This window comes from Mauremys reevesii, linkage group 6, assembly GCF_016161935.1.
Source record: "Mauremys reevesii isolate NIE-2019 linkage group 6, ASM1616193v1, whole genome shotgun sequence".
NCBI classification, from domain to species: domain Eukaryota; kingdom Metazoa; phylum Chordata; order Testudines; family Geoemydidae; genus Mauremys; species Mauremys reevesii.
Window position 1 is genome coordinate 32,142,289 of NC_052628.1, and position 27,284 is coordinate 32,169,572.

The following is a 27,284-nucleotide window of genomic DNA, read 5'->3' on the forward strand; positions in this document are numbered from 1 at the left end:
GGCCCTGCTCCCCCCACAAAAAGTGACAACCTCCTCATACCATGCCACCCTCACTTCTGTGCGCTGCTGGTGGCAGCACTACCTTCAGAGCTGGGCTCCTGGCCAGCAGGTGCTGCTCTCTGGACACGCAGCTCTGTGAAATCTGGTTTCCCCTACAATAGCCAGATTTCACGGGGGAGATCGGATTTCACAGTCTGACACACATTTTTCACAGCTGTGAATTTGGTAGGGCCGTACCTATAAGCTTGTCAACATAACCTTTCTATAAATAGGGATTTATTAGCTTAGCCACAGAAACTCCATTCTGCTAATATCTTGTGCAACAAAGCATTACCCCCATCCTCCACATTCGTACTTCACTTAAAAGTGATGTGGGAATGTAAGTCCAAAAAATAGAAGTTGATAGAATGTGCATGTTTTTTGGAAATCCCCATTAAAAAATGTTACTGAAACTGAAGTTTTGCATTAATACTAATAATATTAGGTAACCATTCTAGGATTTTTAACATAGAAAGAGACTAGGAAAATAAATTGAACTGCATACGTTGTTTTACTTAAAGTATGCTTTTCTTGGTCACTCTTAATATGCTGATAAAGGGTTAATAAATTATGTAGTAGACATTACAACCCTGTTACAGAGTAGTATGTACTCTAGATGGTTACAAACACTTCAGTAGGTGTTATGTACGTTTATAACCAACCCATTGACTGACTGGACTAAATCTGTAACAATTTATTAACCTTTTATTAAAATATTGATCAATCATTTATTAGTCCTTTATAAACTATAAACAGAACAAGATCCTCGATGCATAGGAAGAAGCACTGCACCTAAAGCTGGTCAAGACAATCTGCTGCCATAGGCCAAACTTCAGTGTACTAAACCCCTCCCATCTCCTAGAACAGAGGCTCTGAATTGGGGAGGGGAGGAGGCGCACAGCCAGCTTTCTGATGGTTTGGTGGTTACAGTAGAAATGGTGGGGCCATGCCTCCCAAACACCAGTCTGGTTGGGCCCAGCTGCCCCTGGCACCTAGGCAGAAATTGCTGCTATAGGCAGCTGCCTAGTTTGCCTAGAGGGTCCTCTGGTCTCTGGTTAATATGAGGGGAGAATATCGGGCTCCCACTAATTGCCAGGCAGCAGCAGAGGAACCTGAGGAGCACCATACACTGTTGGGGGTTTCCAGGAGTCTCAGGGTGACAAGTAGGGCCTCACTGAGGCCCGAGTGAAGTCACCCCAGGATCACAAAAATGCAGAAAGGGCAGCAGCAGCGGTGGGAGGCACCACAGGACCCAAAGAAGGTTTTCCTTGGCCAGGGCTGGGTGAATGGACCCCATTAGGGCCTGGGGGTTGAGGACCAAGCTGAACTCCCTCTCTCCCACCTTACCCCCAATTCATATGCAGGACCATGTGCAGTGGGGAAGGGCAGCCAGGGAAACATATGGGTGTTGGGGGAAAGCCTGGAGCAGCAACCGTTTGAGCCAGAGGAGAAAGGCCAGGTAGCTCCTTGCAGGGGAGGCTGACTAGGCCCCCTTAACACAGCATAATGAATGGGTGTCCCCCCGCAGCAATGAGGGGGCACAGAGGGGGACAGAAAGGCTGCCTGAGCTCTCACCCCACTGCAGAGCAAGTGCGCGTATGATAGGAGGAAGGTTGTCCAGTGTGACAGCTAGTATGGCAACACCCTCTACTCACCACAGAGTTGTGTGGTCCCTCTTACAAGGGGGAGGGCGGATGGGTGGACTCTCACCACCATAGAGCTGTGAGGGGCAAGAAGGAGAATAGGGGAGATAAAGGGACATTCCCACAGTTTGGAATTTCTTACAGGGATTCCCCAAGTCCTAGAGTCCAGACACTAAGGGGTACAGCATTCTATAAGCTTTGCAGAGGTCTGGGACCAGGTTGCAGCAGAGCAATGGCAGGCAGAATGTTACAAACCAAACACCTCTGAGTGTTCCATCTCGCAGAAGGAACTTAGGGATGGGGCCACAGACCATTGAGAGAGTTCCCTCTGTGAGGGGGGCATATGTATAGCAAGCACCTCTGTAGTTAACAGAAATTGGGGAAACTGAGGCACAGCTCAGGGCATTTGCAGCCAATACTCCAGTTGAAACTGGGAACGAAATTTGGAAAACCTGAGGCACAGCTCAGAGTGTGTCTGAAGCCAAGATTCCAGCATAAATTGGGGACCAACACTGGGGGGAGGGGGAAGGTCCAGATCAGGGTTGTTATGGCCACAGTCCCAGCAGTTACTGAGAACCAACTGTGGGGAAACTGAGGCATGGCCCAGGATGGCTGTGGCCAAGATTCCAGTGGAAACTGGATCACAGCGCAATGTTGCTGCAGCTAAACCGCAGCCAAAACTGGGGAAACAGGCACAGTATCCAAGCTATATGTGCAGCAATTGGGAGGTTGCGATCTAAGGCAAAGGACTTTTAGATAGAGAGTGGCCCTGGATATTGGGGGACACCTCAGTCAAGGACCCTGACAGGAACCACATACTGAGGCAGGGTAAACACCCACCCTTCCCATCCATGGAATCAGAGTAGAATTGGGTTTCTTTAAGATCTACTATGGGCATTATGCTAGTCGCCCTTTTTCCTTGAGGGCTGGGAAGGAATTTTTCCCTCATCACCAGATAGGCCAAGGTGGAGAGGGTTTCTTCACCTCCCCCACAGCAGGTCAGGGAGGTTAGGTTAATATGGCAGATATCCAGTTCAAGTACTTGTTACAGAAGGGACACTGTGATTGGATCAAGTGGATTGGAAGGGGAGGGGGATTTAGAGGAAAGCACCCCTTCAGGAAGCTGGGGAAGGGGAGTTTGGGGCTCCTAACTTCTAGTATAGCACATGCAGTATCAACATGTTTACACATGCAATATCTCTGAAGTGGTTTGGTCAGGTACAATTCTGAGGGCTGCCCAAGTTTGCCAATCCAGCACTATATTTGTTGCTGAACAGAACAGAGGACCTGACATACCAGGACAGACCAGTGGCTTCCAGTATTCTGGTTCTGACACTGGCCAATAACAGATGCTTCAGAGGAAGATGCAAGAAACTCTGCAGAGATCAAATTACGGAATAACCTGCCCATACAGCAAGTTTCTTCCTAACCACGTGAGCTGGATGTTGGCTTATGCCTTGAAACAGAAGGGTTTTATCCCTTTTAAAGTCTATATGATACAACTGTAATGGCAATGAATTCCATGGGTTAAGTACACATTGTGTAAGAAACAGTATTACCTTGAATCACTTTTAAATTTCTTACCTTTCTATTTTATTTAAATTATTAAAATGTGAGGATATTGAGCACACCATGAAAACCAATTAAGGCTGCTCATGGACAAGAATGCAAAACTCAAAACCACATATACCTCTACCCCGATATAACGCTGTCCTCTGGAGCCAAAAAAAAAAAAAAAAAATCTTACTGCGTTATAGGTGAAACCCCATTATATCAAACTTGCTTGATCTGCTGGAGTGTGCAGCCCCCCGAGCAATGCTTTACCGCGTTATATCCGAATCCGTGTTATATCAGGTCGCGTTATATCGGGGTAGAGGTGTATATGAAACACATACCTACATACACCAACTCCTCACACAAACACTGTCACACACCCCTTCCCTATTACACTAACAAATCAACTTTACTCAATCACTAGGGTCACATAACTAGAAAAAAAAATTACAAGATTGCTCTCCCTCCTCTATGACCTAATCTCTCCTCCTTATTAATTTTATACCCAGGTATTTGTTTTTGTCATTTCACCATTTTTCATTAATGCCTATTGTGTCACAATCATCTCTTATTGCCAGGCATCCTGGTTCTCCTATGTTTGTTTTTAAGCTTCTTGCTTAAAAACAGGTCTGTCGCATCTTACGCGCATTTAACATGCACGATTTCAGCTTTGCGCGGTCGGGAGAAAAAAAATACGGGCGATTCCACCAGCTAAAATATTTGGGGGGGGGGGGGGGAGGACTTGACAGAAACAGCATGTCTTTAGGCCTGTGATAAGGGTCTCCTCTATAGTAACCCTGGAGAGTTGGCAAAAAAAAAAAAGTTTAAATAGTGCGTCTGCCCCGGAGTGAGAGAGAGATGGGAGAAGCGAATCTGCTGTTCCCATTACAGTACTCAGTCCCCCTGTGCCTCTCATACTGTGCGCATCTCGCCACGCTGAGTGAGATTCTGCTGTGCCTGTACTGTTTAAAAAGACAGTACGTATTTTTCGTACTGTATAACATGGCCCCTAAACGCAAGGCACCTACTTCATCTGGTGCTCAACCGAAGAAACAGCGATGCGTTCCAACGCTGGAGGAAAAATTTGCCGTGTTGGACTTATTGACAGATGGTATGTCCATAGCCAACATGGCATGTAAATACGTCCGCAACTAATCTAGCATCCGTGCCAACAAGATTCGAGAGACAGAAATTCATCAAGTCGTGGCATCAAGTGCTCCAGTAACTGCTAAGGTGACGAGCCAAGTGCGTGATAAGACTTTAGTGAAGACTGAAAAGTCATTAAACTTATGGCTGGAAGACATGAACCGTAAAAGTGTGCCTAGCAATGGCAACATGTTGCGAGAAAAGGCTCTTAGCATCTATGTGCTGTTCAAACCTCCCACCGAAGAGGGACAGCCTTCTGATAAGAAGGAATTCAAAGCCAGCCAAGGTTGGCTTAACAGTTTTAGGAACTGCTTCAACCTCAAAAACGTGCAGACTACTGGTGAAGCTGCATCTGCCAATGAGGATGCAGCAAAAGCCTACCCCGAACAATTAAAGAAAATCATAGAGGAAAGGGGCTATCTTCCAGAACAAGTTTTTAATGCTGATGAGACTGGGCTCTTCTGGAAAAAAATGCCCACCCACACTTACATTTCAAAATCAGAAAGACAAGCCCCTGGCTTCAAAGCAGCTAAAGACCGTGTGACTCTGTTGCTTTGTGGCAATGCGGCTGGGCATTTAATAAAGCCGGGCTTGCTCTACAGGGCTGCAAATCCCCATGCACTAAAAGGCAAGAACAAAAATCTCCTGCCTGTGTTCTGGCAATCAAATAAAAAGGCAGCATTATTTCTGGATTGGTTCCACAAGTGTTTCATTCTGGAGGTCAAGCAGTACCTTGAAGAAAAAGGACTTGACTTTAAAGTGTTGCTGATCATAGACAATGCTCCTGGCCATCCTGCGGCACTCCTGTTTGCGCAGAATGATGTTGAAGTCGTCTTTTCCCCGCCAATACCACCTCCATCCTCCAACCTCTCGACCAAGGCGTCATTAGCTGTTTCAAAGCTAATGAAAACGAGGCTTACATTCTCACGGATCCTTACCGCTATGGATGCTGATCCCAATGTTAATGTGATGGAGTGTTGAAAGTCCTTCAACATTGCTGATTGCATCACTTATATTAAACAGGCAATGGATGCAATCAAGCCTGAAACAGTCAATGCATGTTGGCGAAACCTATGGGAAGACTGTGTAAGTGATTTTAAGGGTTTCCCGACCATTGATGAAGAAGTGCAACTCATTCTTCAGGTGGCCAAGCAAGTGGGTGGTGATGGCTTCGTCAACATCCTCGAGGAAGAAATTGAGCAATTAATTGAGGGCCATAGAGAAACATTGACTAACGAAGAGTTAGTCGAACTGATAATTTTATCTACAGAAGACGAAGATGATGACGAACAGCAAGAGCCTGCAACTTGGAATCTTCATAAATTTTCTGAAGTGTTCCAAGCAGCAAAACACTTAAATGATTTAATTTCTGAATATGATCCCTCTATGGAACGAAGCCTCAAAATCACACGTAGTATTACGGATGATTTGAGACCATACCAAGAAATGTTTGAGGAGCTCAAGAGACAACAGCAACAGTTGCCAATCACCATGTTTTTAAAGAAAAAACAACCAGCAGCAGCAGAGCCTACACAATCAACTTCTCGAGCTGAACCAGAGCCAACCACTTCGTCTAAGACTCGCTCTCCATCACCCAAGCCTGGCCCATCATCTCCTGGATCGACATCAAGCCCTGACGACTCAATAATAGTGTCAGGGGAAGAGGAAGACTAATCATTGGAGTGTGTACAGTACAAGACTGGTGACTGTTCAGGTTTACAATACTGTACTGCACTGTTTTCATTTTTTATTCTTTCATTCTTCTGTGTCTGTTATGTTATTAAAAATACTGTAAAATTATATTTTGCATATGTAGTCTTTATTATATACTGTACATTGCCGTATACAATACATAGTACTTTATGGGTGATTTAAGGGATTGTCAAGGGTCATTTTGACTATACGCGGTTTTCGCTTTATGCGCTGACCGCGGAACGTAACCCCAGCGTAAGATGCGACAGACCTGTAGATACATTTATAAGTTTTAGTTATGTCTGTTTATATTTAACTCCTTTATTTCACTCTGTTTTTGTAGAATTTATCTCTGATCTAAACCTGTTCCTGCTCCATTCCTCTCCTCCACTGACCAAAGAGAAAGGACTATGACCAGCAATAAACACTGACCATTGATTAAGTTTTCTTTTGGTTACTTAAACATTCCACAGTGCTGCAGTGACTGACTTTGGAAGGACTTAAGGCCTAATGTGTATCCTCTAGTTTCCTCATCTCACCCCATTTACTATCACCTTTTCCCCTCACTTTGTGCCTATGTAGCAAAGCCCCTTAAGGAATAAGACTTCAAAAGGTTTCTTTCTTCCCTTTTTGGTGTCTACAGAAAAATCTACAGGGGGTAGGACCTTTAGAAATTAACAATTTAGATACACCACCCATGTTACTGGAGAGCTCTCTCACTTTTAAAATACACCAGATTGTATGTTTTTGTGAAAATTCCCCAGGTTTTTAAATTAAATTCAATTTTGCCAGTGTAAGCTGCCTTTGCATCTCGGTTAATTACTCAGTTCTAAACACTGTTAAAAAGATTATTTTTAAAAATGAATTACTATGCTGAAGATCTACACAATCTTCAGCACACACTTTAAATCTAACCCAGTTAGTGTAGCCGTTCATCTTTAAACAAAAGATAACACACTCACTTTTCAAACTATACACACACCCCACACAGTAGAACAATGAACATGGGACTAAGTAAGTAGCAGCCAAGGGAATAAATACGTTCATTTGGGTAACTGATATAAATATATTAGGAACCAAACTTTATAAAATTGCCACTGTAAACTCAAAATTTCTGGGCTACAAAAGTATCAAGGATTATTCTACATATTCATTAGTTAGTTCCCGTATTCCTTTTCATTTCATTCCATTGTGTGCATTTGAATTATTAATAGAGAAACAAATATAAGATAATACCACCTCAATTTTTTAATTTATTATTATTATTAAGGAATGCATAATTTAACTGACAGTTATCTAAAGTATTAGAAACATTACTTTTGGTTGAAAAAAACCTTCCTGACAGCAGCATCATACCTGTTGTAGAAACTATATTCTCTTGGCTTTCACAGCAAAGCTGTGACAGTAGACTTGTCTTGCCAGAACCAGTGAGACCTATACAAACCAAGTCATATTCAGGTCGTGGAGGTGGTGGTCCCTTGCAGCAAAGCGCTTTAAAACACTGCCAGGAAAAAGAAAAAAAAAGACTTCACATATTCTATAACAAAATTAAAAAATTCCAATTCACAAAATTAAAAGCAACAAAGACAAGCAAAATATTCTCTTTTTTCCAAATGTCCTGGTACAATCAGCATTTACTAGACTATGATTAGCCCAACCAGAGTCTAAAAACCAGATTTTTAAGAAAGCACTAGGTGAAAAAAATCAATACACTAGATCTGATACGCATGGGATGGGCAATCTGATTTAATTTCCTGAATAGCATAAAAATGCACATTTAACGAGACAAGCGTGCATGCTATTCAAATATTTGTCCAACCATGTTTGCCGCCATCATTAGAATCAGCAAGAGATGCAACTGCTATTCACATTTGTAACTAATGCCATACCTGGCCCAACTAGCGAGCAGTTTTGGAGCTGCTGCTGGCCAGACACTCCCAGTTGTCAGGAAAGGGAGGAAATCCTTTGGTGACATTGTCTTCATCCCCTCCCCAATATTCCCCTACTTGTACCTTCAAGGGGATGATGTCCAGTTTACAGTCAGCTTGAACTGGCTTTCAGGATATATTTTATAACAGTTAACACACAACACACTATGTGGGTTTATTAATGCACACACCTTAGGCGGAACTTACACTTTGTTCACCACACTATACAATAGAGAGGTGTAAATTAATCATTGTGTGACTGCATGAAGTACTAAAACTGCTTAAACTATGTCTTTCTTATGGCAACTCTTAAGAGCCAGGGCAGCAATTTAATTAGTCCTTTAGACCTTTATTTATGCATTACAGGTAAAATCTTTTCAAACAATTTAAAAGATCGCCATTCTGACAAAACCAGTGCTAAAGGCTTCTGCATAATATTTATATTCAAATATGAACGATCACCACATTTTACTTAAGTATATAAAATGCACTGCCCAAATCAAAGCATTCTCTCAGCAAGCACTCATCAGTATCAACTACCCCAAGAGTAAGGCACAAAGAAGCTGTACCAAGTGATAGAAAATGTGATTGCATAGACAATTCATGACTGTCTGCATATCTGAAACACACACACACACACAATAAGATCCCTCACTAGGTATCAAATCCAGCAGCTTCAGCACCAGAAATGTGAGTCTACCACCTAGCTAAAGTAATACTAACACTGTTGCTTGTAAATTGCAAGCGAGTACATTACAGGCCACCCACTAGAGGGAGACATGATCACACATCCAGTTTACTATGATACTAAATTTATAATGGGATTATTTTGGATTAAATGTTATATTATTGATAATGAATTTAAACTGCAGGAGTGTTAACTTTTTAATTGTTCTTTTGAAAACATATGCGTAACACTCAACCTCGTTATTTTAAACACATCAAGGCTTGAATTCTCATATCTATGTGCACCTATTTGAGTGGAAGATATTAGGTCTGTCTGAGGACAGGATTTGGCATTATCAGTCTTGTTACATATTTTTTTCTTGTCTACGCCTGCATAAAGATTAACACACCGCAAATATACACAATTCCAATGCAAAATGTTTCATTCTGCAGTCATATTGGTTTGTTTCCTTACACCAGCCAATCTAAAGAAACAATCTTCATAAACAAAAGAACAATGGCACATAAAATAAGAAGAATCCAGGCTGACGTTCAAATTCCAGGCAGAGTATGCAATGGTGACAGGAAAACCCCTGATTTATTTGTGAACCAAGCAAGTTTTAAATGAAACTTGAGATTCAACATCAAACTCACTATTTTTCCCCCCTCCAGAGCCAGTTTCCACACATTAGTCAACATAGCTTCTCTGTTCCCTTTATAAAAGCCAAAGTGAAAATATATGATTTGGCCAAAAATATTCACTTCCAATTAATGTAGTTAAATAGAGAAAATATCAATTTTTGTATATGGAAAGAATATAGCCTTTACTGCAATGTTTGTTATTTTCTTGTCTTACGAATAGTGACTTTTCTTGCATATTGAATGTAACGTTTTATTTTGTTGAAATAAAAGGAGTAAGTGCTCAAAACCATTTAATGTGTTGGCCTGAAAATATTTCCACAACTTAAAAGACGCGACATACTTTTTATCATTGGCCAAATATACTACTGGCAAACATTTCAGGTGCTACCATCAGTAACACGTTTATATTTTATAAAACCATTTTTAAGACTTCCATTGCCCAGTAATCTATATTTACCAATCTCACTGGCCAATAGTTTTATAAGCAAGACACATTTTAAACTTAACTATAGCCATTCACATTAAGAAAAAGTTATCTTTTAGCAATGCTGGGCAACCATCACTGCCTTCTCACTCTGCAGGGGTAGAAAATTGTTTGGCTATTAATGAAAACGGGCCACACCATTTGAACATTCATTACAGAGATCAGATCTCACAGCTCTGGAAGCCATATTTATTATTGTTTGTATTATCAGAACACCTGTGAGCCCCAGCCATGGACCAGGACTCCATTGTGCTAGGCACAGAACAGAAAGAAAGTCTCCTGCCCCAAACTGCTTACAGCCCAAATAGACAAGACAAACATAGGTTGAAGGAAGGAATATAACACACAAGCAGAGTGAACAATGTGATGGCAAAAAAACATGTTTGTTCCATGATTCCTTCCCCACCTTTAGGAGGGTAGAAAGAAAAGAGATGGGAAATGGGACACTGAAGGAAAAGAGTGAAGGGAACAAGACAGGGAGAAAAGAGTAAAATGGGCAGGCATGGAGTGATGTTGAGAAGAGACCATGAGGGAAGGTTGGAGCAATCAGCACAGGTCAGAGAAAGTCCAGTCAAAATTAGCCATATCATTTTTAACCCTGTTTTGGTGGACTGAGTGGGGGATTGAAGAAAAAAGCAAATAGTTAATATCTCACTGTCAATCACAGGAAATTTTCTTAGTGCAGACAGGGTCTTTAAATTGAGTCATCCCTAAATATCTCATCTCTGTTACCTACCACCTAGTTGTCAGAAGGTTTTAAGTTTTTTTTTAAACAATTTTTCTTTTTCCACAGGCGTGGGCCCAAAAGATCTCAGGTTAATAAAAAACATGCAAGTCACATCCATGTGTGAAAGAGGAAAATTTCCACAAATAATTTTTGTTAAAAACTCTTGATGAGAAACATTTGTGTGCTTGTTAGAAAGACAATATCAAGTACAGTAACTCCTCACTTAACCTACTCCCGCTTACCATTGTTTCAAAGTTACGTAACTGCTCAATTATGGAACATGCTCATTTAAAGATGTGCAATGCTCCCTTATAAAGTCATTTGGCTGCCTGCTTTGTCCACTGCTTTTAAGATTCTGTGGAAGAGCAGAAACTTTATAAGGAAGCATAGCACAAGTTCCTCTTCTCCGACTCCTTCCCCTCCCTCCCAGCTCTTCCCCCACCGCCAAACAGCTGTTCAGCAGCGCTTAGGACTTTCTGGGAGGGAGGTGGAGGAGTGGGGAAGCACTGGGTCTCCACTCCTCCCCCTCTCTCCAGGAAAGTCTTAAGTGCCACTAAACAGTTGTTTGGCAGTGCTTAGGACTTTCCGGGGGGGGGGGGGGGGGGGAAAGAGGAGCAGGGATGTGGCGTGCTCCAGAGAGGAGGTGGAGTCGGGGTGGGAAGAAGTGAGCCTGGAGTGGAGCAAGGACAGGAAGAGGGGGGCCTGGAGCATTCCCAGCAAAGTTGGCGCCTGTTCTTCTCCGGGGAAGCTGTGCCTGCGTGGGGTAAGCCGGGGCACTTCCCAACCACAGTACAGTACACTACTGTACAGTATATAACGCCTTTTCTTTGCCCAAAAATATTTCCTTGGAATCTCCTCCCCCCCCCCCCATTTACATTAAATCTTATGGGAAAATTGGATTAGTTTAACATCATTTCACTTAAAGTTGCATTTTTCAGGAACATAACTAAAATGTTAAGTGAGGAGTTCCTGTATACAGTAAAATTTCAGAGGGTGTGTGTATATACATACGTACATGTGTGTGCAGTAGCTGGCTAATAATTTAGCCAATTGAACTTTTAAAGACTGTTGTGAATGCAGAACTTTTGCAACATTTAATTTTATCTCCTGTTGCTCTTACAGACCCATCAACTCATATAGTTGCTTCTCACCCCCAAATCTACAATGAAAACCAGTAGCTGAATGTTGTTTTTAATGCACTCAATGAGGTCGTTATTCCTATCTCAGTAAAATGCATTCTAATATTTAAAGGTGTGTATGTGCTGTTGTGGAATGCAACAATCGTTTATCTTATCTATATACATATTCCTTGCAATCCTGGGTCTGATTTATTACATTGTAAAGCATTTTGAGATCTTGTAAATAACAATTACTGTAAATAGTCCAAGTGAACACTGCACTCCACAAAACATCTTTGGACACATTTCCTGCCCCAAATGAAAAGCAATATTTAAAACCATACTACATATTCAGAGATCTCACGGAGTACATTAAAAACATCACTCAGCTACTGTTTTGATTATAGATTTTTCTTAGGGCAACAAGAAGCTATATGAGCTGATGGGCCAGTAAGAGTAACAGAAGATAAAATTAAATGCTGTTGTAAAAGTTCTGCACTCACAACAGTCTTTAAAAGTTCAATTGGCTAAATTATTAACCACTTACTGCAAAAAAAAAAAAAAGCACCACTACCCACAACTGAAATTTTACTATATACTTGCTATTGTTCTTCCCAGGACACTGCAATAGTCCCCTACTCTTTTCAGAAACTGCTATGAGATGTTTAATCTCCTCTAAGAACATAAGAGCGGCCATAGGTCCATCTAGCCAAGTATCCTGTCTTCCGACAGTGGCCAATGCTAAGTGCCTCAGAAGGAATGAGCAGAACAGGTAATCAAGTGATCCATCCCCTGTCGCTCATTCCCAGCTTCTGGCAAATAGAGGCTAGGGACACCATCCCTGCCCATCCTGGCTAACAGCCATTGATGGACCTATCCTCCATGAATTTATCTAGTTCTTTTTTGAACCCTGTTATAGTCTTGGCCTTCACAACATCCTCTGGCAAAGAGTTCCACAGGTAGACTGTGTGTTGTGTGAAAAAATACTTCCTTTTGTTTGTTTTAAACGTGCTGCCTATTAATTCATTTGGTGACCCCTAGTTCTTGTGTTATGAGAAGGGGTAAATAACACTTCCTTATTTACTTTCTGCACATCCAGACATGATTTTATAGACCTCTATCATATCATCTCTTTTCCAAGCTGAGAAATCCCAGTCTTATTAATTGCTCCTCAGACAGAAGCTGTTCCATAGCCCTAATCATTTTTGTTACCCTTTTCTGAACCTTTTCCAGAGAAGAGCAGAGGGGACACTAGTAGAGCAGCAATCCCTGTCCTAATAGTGAGTTGCACTGTCAGGCTCACACTTGGAACTCCCCTTCTTATGGTACTCAAACTCAACCTTCTGGGTGCGTGTGCCAACTTTCACAAGGACATTGAATATTTGTGGGACCAATTTTAGACTTTAGAATATTAACTGTCAAAAACTGACAATTAAAGTGACAAATGGACATAGCTAAGATCAACAGTCCAGAATTTAACCAGCATGAGAAGTACACATACTTTCAACAACTGCATTAAAGGTGTTTTTAATTTGTTTTAAACAAAGGTCTTCAGCTTTATTTCTCATAAGTAGACATGGGAGTGAAATATTCAAGAATCTGCTATATTTCATTTTCCAGTCTGTTCATTAAAACCAAGACTACAGGGAGATTAGGAAGTACTATGTGCATGAGCCCACAAACACACAGCCGGTAAGAGCTAGTTTTAGGCTTCCCAGCCTTCAGAGCTTCCCTGTAAAGCTAAAAAGGTACAAGAATTATCAGCAACGGCTAAACTCTCATCACCGATCCCAGTCTTCCTGGGTGTTTGTCGCACAGGTGTTGCCATTGTTTCAACACAGTACTGGACTCATGAGTGTTGCACTACAGGGCACTCTTTGGCACTTGCTCTAGTGAAAGGAAAGTCTCTTTTACACTACTTCAATTTAAAAGCTGTAAAATTTAAAGTTTTTAAAAATCCTTTTTATAAGTATCAAATGCCTACTTGAGCACAAGTAATACCACAGCTTTAAAGTTTTTAATGGAGCCATGGAAACAATGTGAGCCATTTTCAATTTTCTTCAACTGATGAGAAATCCAAGGTGATAGGCACAATGCAACTGGTCACATGGTAATACTGAATAACCCTGCACAGTTTTTCATACGCCATCATCAATATATTGCAATTCCTAGATAAAAACGACATTAATATGGAGTTAACGTTGAGAGTATTTGACAGTAACTCAGGGTAAAATACATTACAGGGATGTTGTAATTATCCCAAACACAAGCGTTATAAACCCAGGAAATTCAGAGTTAAGGTTAAACTTAAAAAATCAAAAGCCATTAAGGAATGGATATGCACCATTCCCTTAACACTGCCCTGCAGTGTAACCAGGTGTCACAAGGTGGGGTGGCCCTTCCAGTGGAGTCTGAGTTCAGCCTCACCTGCTACTAGGTTACCTCTCAGGACATGAGAGTCATGTCATGGGGGAGAATGTGACTGAAACAAGGCTGGCTAGACAATATAACAGCAGCCTGTATTCAGGCATAGAGAAGAGACACAAAGGAGATGCCGGAAGTAGGCTTACATGAGAAGAGATCTAGGCAAGAACTCTGGTGGCTAAAGGCAAAACAACCAAATCACATAGGGTCCTTTGGTCAGAAACCTGTAGTAGAAGGAGCACATACATCCCCCTATATCACCTCATTCCAAGTTGCTGCATCCACCTCTGTTTACAAAGGGAAGGAGGAGTGTTGAGCTCAGCTTCCCACTCTCTTGGGTTCCACTCAACAGAAGAGCTAAAAACTGAAGGTTGATAGACCCAGACCCTTAGAAGAAGGACTTGTTCTAGAAGAATCTGAGGTGGAAAATGTTTACTTGTATTGCCATTAGATTATAATTTACTCCAGAAGGTGTGAACACAGGCCAAGAGCTAAGTCACCCTGGAGCCAGTAAAGCACTAAAGACTTCAGGCTAAGAGAACCATAGTGTCTTCTCAGCCTGGGAAACTGAAGCTGAGAAATGGGGCAACTGAGGCAGCAGGTGCATCCAATATCAGGCCGAGTAAACCACTGCTACATCATATAATTACGATTAATAGACAATAGTGTTTGTAGTTTCAGGCCAGTAACACCCATGTCTCTCAACAGTGGAATATCGTTGAATAACTGGCAAGTGAAAGAGTAAATTACTTACCTGTAATCCTGCTTCTTTCAAAGTATCACATAGGATTCCCATGAGCCCACCTTCTCTTTAGGGCACAGATTATTGCCATCTCCAAGAGTGCCAACTATGTAAAGAATTTCTGAGGAATTTCTTGTGAACAGCTGACATAAAAAGCTCTTCTTTCCTGCACATTCAGGGACTGGCTGAGGTAACTCAGACAGCAACAGTTGGAATGGAATAAGGGGGGAGGGGACTCCTGTTTCAGCTACCTGAAAGGGAGTTCCAAAGAGGATGGATCTAGACTGTTCTCAGTGGTACCATATGACAGAACAAGGAGTAATGGTCTCAAGTTGCAGTGGGGGAGGTTTAGGTTGGATATTAGGAAAAACTTTTTCTCTAGGAGGGTGGTGAAGCACTGGAATGGATTACACCTAGGGAGGTGGCGGAATTTCCTTCCTTCGAGGTTTTTAAGGTCAGGCTTGACAAAGCCCTGGCTGGGATGATTTAGTTGGGAATTGGTCCTGCTTTGAGCAGGGGGTTGGATTAGATGACCTCCTAAGGTCCCTTCCAACCCTGATATTCTATGATTCCAGCCCAACTGCCATAACTCATAGGATCCCGATCTCTGAGTTTGGGGAGTCCTGGCCCATCTCGTAGTGGGGAGGAAAGGCCCTAGAACGAGAATCCTATGTACATGCAATATTTAAAGGAGGATTACATATTTACTGTAAATGTCCATGCTTTTTTGAGAGTATATCACACTCAAAGATCTGTGTATTCATGTGTGGTGGTGGGGGGAGAGGGGAGAGTTAAATTCTAGGAAAAAAACATGTAAAGGAAGCATATGAGTTGAAACTAAAGTAAAACGGTATCTTGAAGAAATGTGCATATTTACCCAATAAACAGGGAATAATTAATTGCTGTTGCAGAAAAATGTACAAAATTAAGCACCACTATTTTTTAACTAGGTTTTTTGGTGTTCATGTGCAAGAGTTATAGGAAAACAATAGCCAGTAAGATTCCTACCTAGGAATTTCCACCCTCACCAGATTATTGCAGTTTTAGGTGGATCAGTATTTGAGCTGAAAATCCTCAACAGTGGCCCTTTAAAAAAATCCTACTGAGGTTTCTTCTGGGGAAAGCATTAAATATTGTGTCTGTTGCAGGAGTGGCCAAACATTTTTTACATGTGGGCTGCTCAGATATCACAGCTCTGGGCAGCAGACGTCCCTGAACTACTACTTTCTTGCCAACACACTGCACTGCCTCAGGCCAGGCAGTCTTTCTTTGCCTACTTGTACTTCTCATTTCACTCTCCTTTTTGAGATGAAATACTCCTCCATTATTTCTGCTTTGTTCTGGACTCATCTCCTGTCTGTTTCTTTTGTTGCACTAACAGAAGCAGGGAATTTCATGCTTAGTTGATCTCTCTCGCGCACACAAACACACACACAAAATATTCAGGAAATAGAGTTAAGGGTGAAAGCTCATCCTTAATTCTGTCCCCTTGTGCTTGTATGTTAAAATATGATCTCCCTTTATATTTTATTTGCCACTTAAGGCAACATGATGCAACTGGCTTTCTTATACCAAACTTGCATACATTAAAGTACAGCACAGTGCAGTAGCCAGGCTAAGTTGACTAAAACGCAATGAGATCTTCAAAACAAGCCAAGTTTACAGAAAATGAGTTCCATCGATATGATAACCTTACATAAGGCTGCAAAGGGGTCTTGGTCTTATTGGAAGAAAAATGAAAAAGATAAGAGAAAAATATGAAAGAGGCAAAGAGTGCAACACAAGAAAAGGAAGAGGAGAGAGATGGGACATGAGGGAGGGAAAGAGGAAAAACACAAGACAAAAATAAACTGAGATTAAGGAAGAACAAAATGAAGGAAGATACAGTAAACTAAGCTGTTTGTCACAATAAAATTCATGCAACATTTGACTATAGAATGTATATCTATGGAACAACAAATATAAATGTTGCAGTACAATAGGTACTGTATACTGTGCCAAAAAAAGGGGGATGGGGAGGAGGGCTCTGCCAGAAAAATCTTACAATCTGAAAGCACAAGCAAGGTTTAATTTCTCTGTGTTAAAGTGTTCAATTCAAAGTGAGGATGGGAAGAAAGACGTCTCCCGGCTTCCGGGGAAAATGTATCCCCCTTTCTCTGTATATTACTAAACCAGCCCTGGTAAGTTATTAAGGCCCCAATTCAGCAAAGTATATAAGCACATGCACACATGCTTTCTTGCATACAGATGAACTTAAGCATGTTCTTAAATGCTTTGCTGAATTGGAGCCTCAGTGTCTTGTGAAAACCCCAGACTCCACTAAATTACATACATCCTCCCTGTCCAAAAAATATATCACTAGGGGAGAATAATTGGCAGACCACACTTCAGAGAATTTATTACCTTCCCCTCTCCTCCAATATGCTTACTATTTTTAATTAGTGCACAGAAGATTTTAGCTGGTCTTAGCGCACAGAAGATTTTAATGGTCGTCAGTCCATCCCTGTACCAAACCAACTGTACTTAAGACTAATGTTTCAAAAAGATAATTGAAAGCCTCCGAATACACAATTTTGTCACATTAAAAAAGAAAAGAGAAAAAAATCAAATGTGTAATTATATTGAAAGAAAAACTAACTGATGGGAAATACCAGAGAAAAAGCATCAGAAACACCATTTAGGACTATAAATGTGCAAAAGTTAAGAGATGTGGCACCACTTGTCATTTCTAGTTAGGATGAAGGACATGTACAGATTTTTCAACAATAGCCTAGAGCTTACAGGCTTGCTAAAAGCAATCATTTTGCAGGTCTTGAGCTTAGCCAAAATAAGCTTCTCCATCATGATTCATGTGTGTTACAAGGTGGGCTACAGAACACTACGTTTTCTTTAGTTCAGCACAGCAGGAATAATTACTCATGTTCTACAACTGTAATTATGACCCTACGATACATTCATTGAAAGCTCACATGGGATCACAGAAGCCAGAAGGAACCATATAGACACTTAGTGCCCTTTGATTTTTCTAATTAATTAGTGTTGAGTGTATGTATTCCAAATTCAATTGCGTACTTTGTTCTCCCCTCTCGCAGAAAACTACTCATGTGTAAGTAAGCTCTTGCCTAGCTGTATCTGATGTACATGTTGTGTATAATATTAGATATGTAAGTATATATGACCCAAAAAAATGCTAGACTCAGAAATGTATGCATCCAGGACAGAGTGCTACCAGTGAAAAGTTCAGGTCAAACAAATGATGAAGGAAAGGAAGGTCATGTCCAAAATACAGTGTATGCCAGTAACCATCCATTATCGAGAAAGTGAAAAAGGAAAATAAACCACATAATTCAGCTCGTTGTACAGTGGATACACCTAAGTTACTACTGGTTTGAGAGATTCTACTGCTCTACCTGTATTCCCAATTATGTTGATAGGAAATCACTCTCAAACTAGTAACAACTTTCAAACTGGAGAACACATTATAAGTGCAGCCACAAATCAAAGCCTGGTAGAAAGTATGAAGACAACCTCTTATGGTAATTCACACAGATTCTAGGGCAGCAACAGCTTCTCATTCACGTTTAATGGTTAGGAAAAAGTTCTTGCTTAAAAAGTACACTATAAAACTCATTGTCTGTGTGGTAAAACCCAACAAAGCGACCAAATGCAACATGTAATTTTTGCAAACCACACAGACTGAAAGAAAGAAAATTTAATTTAAGAAGCTGAAAAAAGTTCAACCAAAAATTAGTTGAAAGACATGGAACAGCAGATTAGGAAACCAACAACCCTAACATGAGAAGTGTGCCCCAACTTGTTGCAAGCAAGGTGATCTCAAAAGGCTATGGGAGATCATTTAAACTATGGGCTGACAAAAGTAAAAATGACTTATGCAAGAAATCCTCTAAACGACTCCACCATAATAATTACAAGATAGGAACAGATGAGCTGTTGAGAGTTTCATCCACTCGACACTACCGTGCATCACAACACAGAACTAAATGCAGAACAGCTCACTGAGTCTATGAAAAAGGGACCTAAAGAAATCCTCTGAATGTGTTCTAAGGGGAAAAGAGGAAGAGTAGAATGTTTAATTTAGGAAAGTTTCCCACTTAGACTAAGCCACAGGATATATCTTGTATTTTCTTAAACAGGATTTCATTCGGCAAGGGGAAGAGACATCTCTAACAGACTACAGCAGGGATTGCTACTAAATCTGGTCTAATTAAATATCTCCATTAATGTAACTGGAATAGGATACCAAATTGGGAAGAATTGTGGACACTACTCAGAATAGGAAATTTTTACAAAGGCACCTACTAAGATTAGAAATAGAAGCAGAAAATGAAGTGAGATTTAATGTGGGGCACGGAGAATAATCTAAAACTCGCCCTACAATGTGAGGGAGAAACCCAGAAAGCAGTAATAAGAACTAACACTGACAGTAGAGAACAAGTTATACATGGGTATTGCAATGTGATAGGGCAACAAAGAAAGGCCAAGACAATTTAGAACTGAACGTGCAAAGGTATCAGATCAAAAGAGCTGGAAAATAGCACTTTCCTTACTGCTCCAGTGCAGCTTCACCATAACTGATTCTGGGTGCTGCATTACCAGAAAGACTGACAAAATTAGTGGGAGCTTAAATACGATTACCAAAAACTATTGGTGAGCAAGGTGGCCTGTGAGAGCTGATTCAGGAGGAGATCATAAATAAAACAGAACTTGGAGATATTAAACATTTGAAGTCTAAACAGAAAGGATGGAGAGGATTATTACTGTGGTAAGCAATATATGTAAGAGAAATGGGACAATGTTTGTGAAATGAGCATTTTTTATAAACATCAAATAACCTCAGATTATCTTTGTGATATCAATATGCCTGGATGCCAGGAGTTACATCAAAAAAACAAAACAGGACCCTTGAGGAGACAATAGCTGGGCCATCAATAGGAAGAAACTATCTGGCTGGCTCCATCCAGGTGAGAATGATGTACCCTTCCCAAGGCAAAAATCCTGCAATCAAAGGGGCTGAAAAGCTCAAAGACCCTAATAAAGGAGGGTGGATAGTGGATAAGCTAAGAAAAGCTGACAGGCTGGAACACACAGACAGACAGATGCTGTGAGCAGGAAGGGCTGCTTCTTCCTGACAAAGATGGAGTTCAGTGGTCTGAGAGGAAGGTGTATGTTTCAGCCTTTTACTGTTAGGTTTTGCTCTAAATGGACTGGTAACTGGTTAAAAGATAGGAAATAAAGGGTAGGAATAAATGGTCAGTTTTCAGAATGGACAGAGGTAAATAGTGGTGTCCTCCAGGGATCTGTACTGGGCCCAATCCTATTTAACATATTCATAAATGATCTGGAAAAAAGGGGTAAACTGTGAGGTGGCAAAATTTGCAGATGATACAAAACTACTCAAGATAGTTAAGTCCCAGGCAGACTGCAAAGAGCTACAAAAGGAATATTGGAATTGGAAAAGGTTCAAAAAGGGCAACAAAAATTATTAGGGGTATAGAACGGCTTCCGTATGAGGAGAGATTAATAAGACTGGGACTTTTCAGCTTGGAAAAGAGGTGACTAAGTATGATAGACATCTATAAAATCATAAGTGGTACAGAGAAACTAAATAAATGTTATTTACTCCTCATAATACAAGAGCAAGGGGCCACCAAATGAAATTAATAGGTAGCAGGTTTAAAACAAAACACAAGAAAGTATTTTTTCACGCAACGCACTGTCAGCCTCTGGAACTCCTTGCCAGAGGGTGTTGTGAAGGCCAATACTATAATGGGGTTCAAAAGGGAGCTAGATAGATTCATGGAAGATAAACCTATCAATGGCTATTAGCCAGGATGGGCAGGAATGGTGTCCCTAGCCTATGTTTGCAAGAAGCTGAGATTGAGTGACAGGGCATGGATCACTTGATGATAACCTGTCTGTTCATTCCCTTTGGGGGACCTGCCATTGCCCACTGTCAGAGGAGAGGATACTGGGCTGGCTGGACCTTTGGTCTGACCCAGTATGGCCATTCTTATGTTCTAAATGCTTTGTGCCCTTAAGGAATAAATAAATGACACAAAAACAGCTTCTTCAAACAAGGTATCACAGCAGATGTATGCTGTCAAAGGCTCCTGGAGAAAGAGAGCTTGCAAACAGGGCCGGCTCTACCATTTTTGCCACCCCAAGAAAAAAACAAAGCGCCCGGAATGTGCCGTCCCAAGAAATGGACGGAATGCCACCCCTTAGCATGTGCTGCCCCAGGCACGTGCTTCCTCCGCTGGTGCCTGGAGCCAGCCCTGCTTGCAAAGGTACCAATCACTGTTGGTTGTGCTGCAGTATTATTTATTACTTCTATTACCATAGCACCTATTCATGGCTGACAAACCAGGAGACTGTAGTCCACACCCTGGTCTAAGATGGATGAACTGCAGAATTGCCGGGAGGGGAATCTCTCCAAAATTGCCTTGTTCTGTACACTCCCCTTGAAGCTCTGGTACTGGCCACTGTTGGACATTGATACTGTGCTAGATGGACCATTGGTTTGACCCAAGATGGTAGTTTTGTTCTTTCTGAATCCTACTTCAGAAGAAGGAAAGCTTAAGGCCTGACCCCTCTGGGAGTGCATTGGGTGAGAATCCCCCACCCACCCCAAAAGCAGGGACAATGAGAGTAACTGTGACAATATTTTAAGTGGGAAAAAAGGTGGGAAGAATGAGGAAAAGATTTTTGACAGTGAGATCTAGTGGGCTCTAAAAGGCTCCCCCAAGACAAAATGAACACTTCAGTGCTAGAATAGACACACACACACACACACAAATATTTTTTTTAAAAGTGTCCTGAGGAACATTTGCAGGGAGATGAACTAGAAGACCTAACAGGAATTTTCTACGTGCAACTTCCATAACTTTATAAATCTTCAAATTTGGACATCAAGGATATATCACCTTGCCAACTAATATCTCTTCCCTAGGTTTGCTACAAGTTTATCAGATTACTTCTGTCCTTTTCACCTCATTTATTTTTTTAAAATACACACACACACACAGGCTGTCAAGCAATTAAAAAACTGATCGTGATTAATCACACTGTTAAACAGAATACCATTTATTTAAATATTTTTGGATGTTTTTACATTTTCAAATATATTGATTTCACTTACAACACAGAATACAAAGTGTACAGTGCTCACTTTATATTTATTTTGATTACAAATATTTACACTGTAAAAAATGAGAAATAGTATTTTTCAAATCACCTAATCAAGTACTGTAGTACTGTACTGAATCTCAGTCATAAAAGTTGACCTTACAAATGTAGACTTCTGTACAAAACATAACTGCATTCATAAATAAAACAGTGTAAAACTTTTGAGCCTACAAGTCCTCTCAGCCCTACTTCTGGTTCAGCCACTCAGACAAACAAGTCTGTTCACATTTGCAGGAGATAATGCTGCCCGCTTCTTGTTTACAGTGTCACCTGAAAGTGAGAACAGACATTTGCATAGCACTGCTATTGCCGGCTTTGCAAGATATTTACGTGCCATGTTAACTAGGTAGCTGCAGGAGACAAGTCAGGCAGAAGTCCAGCAGCAGAGTGGGGGCTATCCAGTTTATTGTGCTGAGTGCAGCATGTATGATTACCTGCCCTGTGGGCATATGGCGTATGTGTGCATTCGGTGCAAGGAGCTCCTGGCCCTCAGAGACCGCGTACGGGCTTTGGAGGCCAGGCTGTCGGAACTGGAGGAGCTGAGGGAGGCAGAGAGGTATGTTGATGAGGCTTTCCAGGACACTGTAGAATTGGCCCACCTCCGGTCAGACAGCCCCTGCACTGCTGAGGAGGAGGAAAGGCACAGGGAAGCAGAGCAGTCAATGGGAGCAGAGGGAAACCTTCCCATATTTGGGATCCTCCTTCCAGATGGTGTTAGGGTATCCTCTCACACTGATGTTACCTCTCCGGGGGAGGGAACTCCAGTCACTAGGAAAAGACAGGTGTTAGTAATGAGAGATTTGATCATTAGAAACATAGATAGCTGGGTTTGTGATGACCAGGAGAACCGTATGGTGACTTGCCTGCCTGGTGCGAAGGTTGCGGCTCTCTCGAGGTATCTAGACAGACTTATGTGTAGTGCAGGGGAGGAGCCGGTGATCTTGGTACATGTAGGTACCAATGACATAGGGAAGGGTAGGAAAGACGTCCTGGAGGCCAAATTTAGGCTGCTAGGGAAGAGACTGGAATCCAGGACCTCTATGGTGGCATTCTCAGAAATGCTCCCAGTTCCATGCGCAGGACCAGGTAGGCAGGCAGAGCTTCAGAGTCTCAATGCATGGATGAGACGATGGTGTAGAGAGGAGGGGTTTAGATTCATTAGGAACTGGGGAAACTTTTGGGATAGGGGGAGCCTATACAGGAGAGATGGGCTCCACCTAAACCAAAGTGGAACCAGACTGCTGGCACTTAACATTAAAAAGGTCGCAGAGCAGTTTTTAAACTAGGACATGGGGGAAAGCTGACTGCTGCAGAGGAGCACATGGATCGGACACAGACTTCTCTTAGAGGAGAGTCTATTGATAGAGATTCTCTAGGTTATAGTCAGGAGCAGAGGATGGAAGAGGCTAATGTAAGGGCCAGATAAGACGAGAAACATTCACATAAAGAATCGGACACATCAGAAAAGGGCAGACAAAGTCACAAGTTTTTAAAGTGCTTGTACACAAATGCTTGAAGTCTAAATAATAAGATGGGTGAACTCGTGATAGAGGAGGATATTGATATAATAGGCATCACAGAAACTTGGTGGACTGAGGACGATCAATGGGCCACAATCATTCCGGGGTACAAAATATATCAGGACAGAACAGGTCGTGCGTGGGGGAGGGGGAGGAAGAGTGGCACTATATGTGAAAGAAAATGTAGAATCAAATGAAGTAAAAATCTTAAGTGAATCCACACGTTCCATAGACTCTCTATGGATAGTAATTTCATGCTCTAATAAGAATATAACATTAGGGATCTATTATCGACCACCTGACCAGGACAGTGATAGTGATGATGAGATGCTAAGGGAAATTAGAGAGGCTATCAAAATTAAGAATTCAATAATAGTGGGGGATTTCAATTATCCCCATATTGACTGGGAACACGTCACCTCAAGATGAAATGCAGAGACAAAATTTCTCGATACTTTAAATGACTGCTTCTCGGAGCAGCTGGTACAGGAACCCACAAGGGGAGAGGCAACTCTTGATTTAGTCCTGAATGGAGTGCAGGAGCTGGTCCAAGAGGTAAACTATAACAGGACCGCTTGGAAATAGTGACCATATTATAACATTTAACATCCCTGTGGTGGGAAGAACATCAACAGCCCAACACTGTGGCATTTAATTTCAAAAAGGGGAACTAGGCAAAAATGAAGCGGTTAGTTAAACAGAAATTTAAAAGGTACAGTGACTAAAGTGAAATCCCTGAAAACTGCATGGACGCTTTTTAAAGACACCATAATAGAGGCCCAACTTCAATGTATACCCCAAATTAAGAAACAGTAAAAGAACTAAAAAAGAGCCACCGTGGCTTAACAACCATGTAAAAGAAGCAGTGAGAGATAAAATGGCATCTTTTAAAAAGTGGAAGTTAAATCCTAGTGATGTAAATAGAAAGGAGCATAAACACTGCCAAATTAAGTGTAAAAATGTAATAAGAAAAGCTAAAGAGGAGTTTGAAGAATGGCTAGCCAAAAACTCTAAAGGTAATAACAATGTTTTCTAAGTACATCAGAAGCAGGAAGCCTGCTAAACAACCAGTGGGGTCCCTGGATGATTGAGATACAAAAGAAGCGCTTAAAGACAATCAAGTCATTGCGGAGAAACTAAATGGATTCTTTGCTTCAGTCTTTCATGGCTGAGGATGTTAGGGAGATTCCCAAACCTGAGCTGACTTTTGTAGGTGACAAATCTGAGGAACTCACAATTTGAAGCGTCACTGGAGGTGGTTTTGGAATTAATTGATAAACTTAACATTAACAAGTCACCGGGACCAGATGGCATTCATCCAAGAGTTCTGAAAGAGTAGTTCCGCAACTTCACATTTGATTTAACTATGGTTTGTAACCTATCCTTTAAATCGGCTTCTGTACCCAATAACTGGAAGATCGCTAATGTAACACCAATATTTAAAAAGGGCTCTAGAGGTGATCCCGGCAATTACAGACTGGTACAACGTCAGTACCGGGCAAATTAGTTGAAATAATAGTAAAGAATAAAATTGTCAGACACATAAAAGAACATAAATTGTTGGGCAAAAGTCAACATGGTTTCTGTAAAGGGAAATCGTGTCTTACTAATCTATTAGAGTTCTTTGAAGGGGTCAAACATACATGTGGACAAGGGGGATCCAGTGGACATAGTGTACTTAGATTTCCAGAAAGCCTTTGACAAGGTCCCTCACCAAAGGCTCTTACATAAATTAAGTTGTCATGGGATAAAAGGGAAGGTCCTTTCATGGATTGAGAACTGGTTAAAAGACAGAGAACAAAGGGTAGGAATTAATGGTAAATTCTCAGAATGGAGAGAGGTAACTAGTGTTGTTCCCCAAGGGTCAGTCCTAGGACCAATCCTATTCAACTTATTCATAAATGATCTGAAGAAAGGGGTAAAAAATGAGGTGGCAAAGTTTGCAGATGATACTAAACTGCTCAAGATAGTTAAGACCAAAGCAGACTGTGAAGAACTTCAAAAAGATCTCACAAAACTAAGTGACTGGGCAACAAAATGGCAAATGAAATTTAATGTGGATAAATGTAAAGTAATGCACATTGGAAAAAATAACCCCAACTATACATACAATATGATGGGGGCTAATTTAGCTACAAGAAGTCAGGAAAAAGATCTTGGAGTCATCGTGGATAGTTCTCTGAAGACGTCCAAGCAGTGTGCAGAGGCGGTCAAAAAAACACAAAACAGGATGTTGGGAATCATTAAAAAGGGGATAAAGAATAAGATGGAGAATATATTATTGCCCTTATATAAATCGATGGTACGTCCACATCTTGAATACTGCATACAGATGTGGCGGTCTCATCTCAAAAAAGATATACTGGCACTAGAAAAGGTTCAGAGAAGGGCAACTAAAATGATTAGGGGTTTGGAACGGGTCCCATATGAGGAGAGATTAAAGAGGCTAGGACTTTTCAGCTTGGAAAAGAGGAGACTAAGGGGGGATAGGATAGAGGTATATAAAATCATGAGTGATGTGGAGAAAGTAGATAAGGAAAAGTTATTTACTTATTCCCATAATACAAGAACTAGGGGCCACCAAATAAAATTAATGGGCAGCAGGTTTAAAACAAATAAAAGGAAGTTGTTCTTCACACAGTGCACAGTCAACTTGTGGAACTCCTTGCCTGAGGAGGTTGTGAAGGCTAGGACTATAACAGCATTTAAAAGAGAACTGGATAAATTCATGGACGTTAAGTCCATTAATGGCTATTAGCCAGGTTGGGTAAGGAATGGTGTCCCTAGCCTCTGTCTGTCAAAGGGTGGAGATGGATGGCAGGAGAGAGATCACTTGATCATTACCCATTAGGTTCACTCCCTCTGGGGCACCTGGCATTGGCCACTGTTGGTAGACAGGATACTGGGCTAGATGGACCTTTGGTCTGACCCAATACGGCCGGTCTTATGTTCTTATATAAGATTCGTATGTCCCTTCATGCTTCAACAACCATTCCAGAGGACGTGTGTCCATGCTGATGACAGGTTCCGCTCAATAACTATCCAAAGCAGTGCAGACCAACACATGTTCACTTTCATCATCTGAGACAGATGCCACTAGCAGAAGATTTTGATCATTCGAGTTCTGTAGCTTCCGCATCGGAGTGTTGCTATTTTAAGACTTCTGAAAGCATGCTCCACACCTCGTCCCTCTCAGATTTTGGAAGGCACTTTCGATTCTTAAACCTTGAGTTAAGTGCTATAGCTATCTTTAGAAATCTCACACTGGTACCATCTTAAAATGAACAACACGTGCTGGGTCATCATCTGAGAGAGCTATAATATGAAATATGGCAAAATGTGGATAAAACAGAGCAGGAGACATACTATTCTCCCCAAAGGAGTTCAGTCAAAATTTAATTAACACTTTAAAAAAAAAAAAGAGCGTCATCAGCATGGAAGCATGTCCTCTGGAATGGTAGCCAAAGCATGAAGCAGCATACAAATTTTTAGCATATCTGGCGTGTAAATACCTTGCAATGGTGGCTACAAAAGGGCCAGGCAAACACCTGTTCTCACTTTCAGGTGACATTGTAAATAAGAAGCAGGCAGCATTATCTCCTGTAAATGTAAACAAACTTGTTTCTCTAAGCGATTGGCTGACTAAGATGTAGGACTGAGTGGTGTGACAGGGTGAGGCCAGATGGCTACAGGAGAATGTTAGAAGGCAGACATATTAGTCCCAGATTAAGTAGATTCCTTTTCCCTGGATAA

The 27,284-nt window shown here is 41.3% G+C and overlaps 1 protein-coding gene across 5 annotated transcripts in view; it reads right to left on the bottom strand.

The window, feature by feature from the left end:
• The window catches only part of ARL15 (ADP ribosylation factor like GTPase 15), a 314,760-nt gene that overhangs the window by 179,943 nt on the left and 107,533 nt on the right, over window positions 1-27,284 (bottom strand). For 4 of the 5 annotated variants that reach the window (XM_039543482.1, XM_039543480.1, XM_039543479.1 and 1 more), the window contains exon 2: window positions 7,431-7,575. In XM_039543482.1, the coding sequence (XP_039399416.1) occupies window positions 7,431-7,575 (145 nt within the window). Of the gene's footprint in view, window positions 1-7,430; window positions 7,576-14,817; window positions 14,998-27,284 lie in introns of those variants that run through there. The other variant, XM_039543478.1, reaches the window with a different exon arrangement.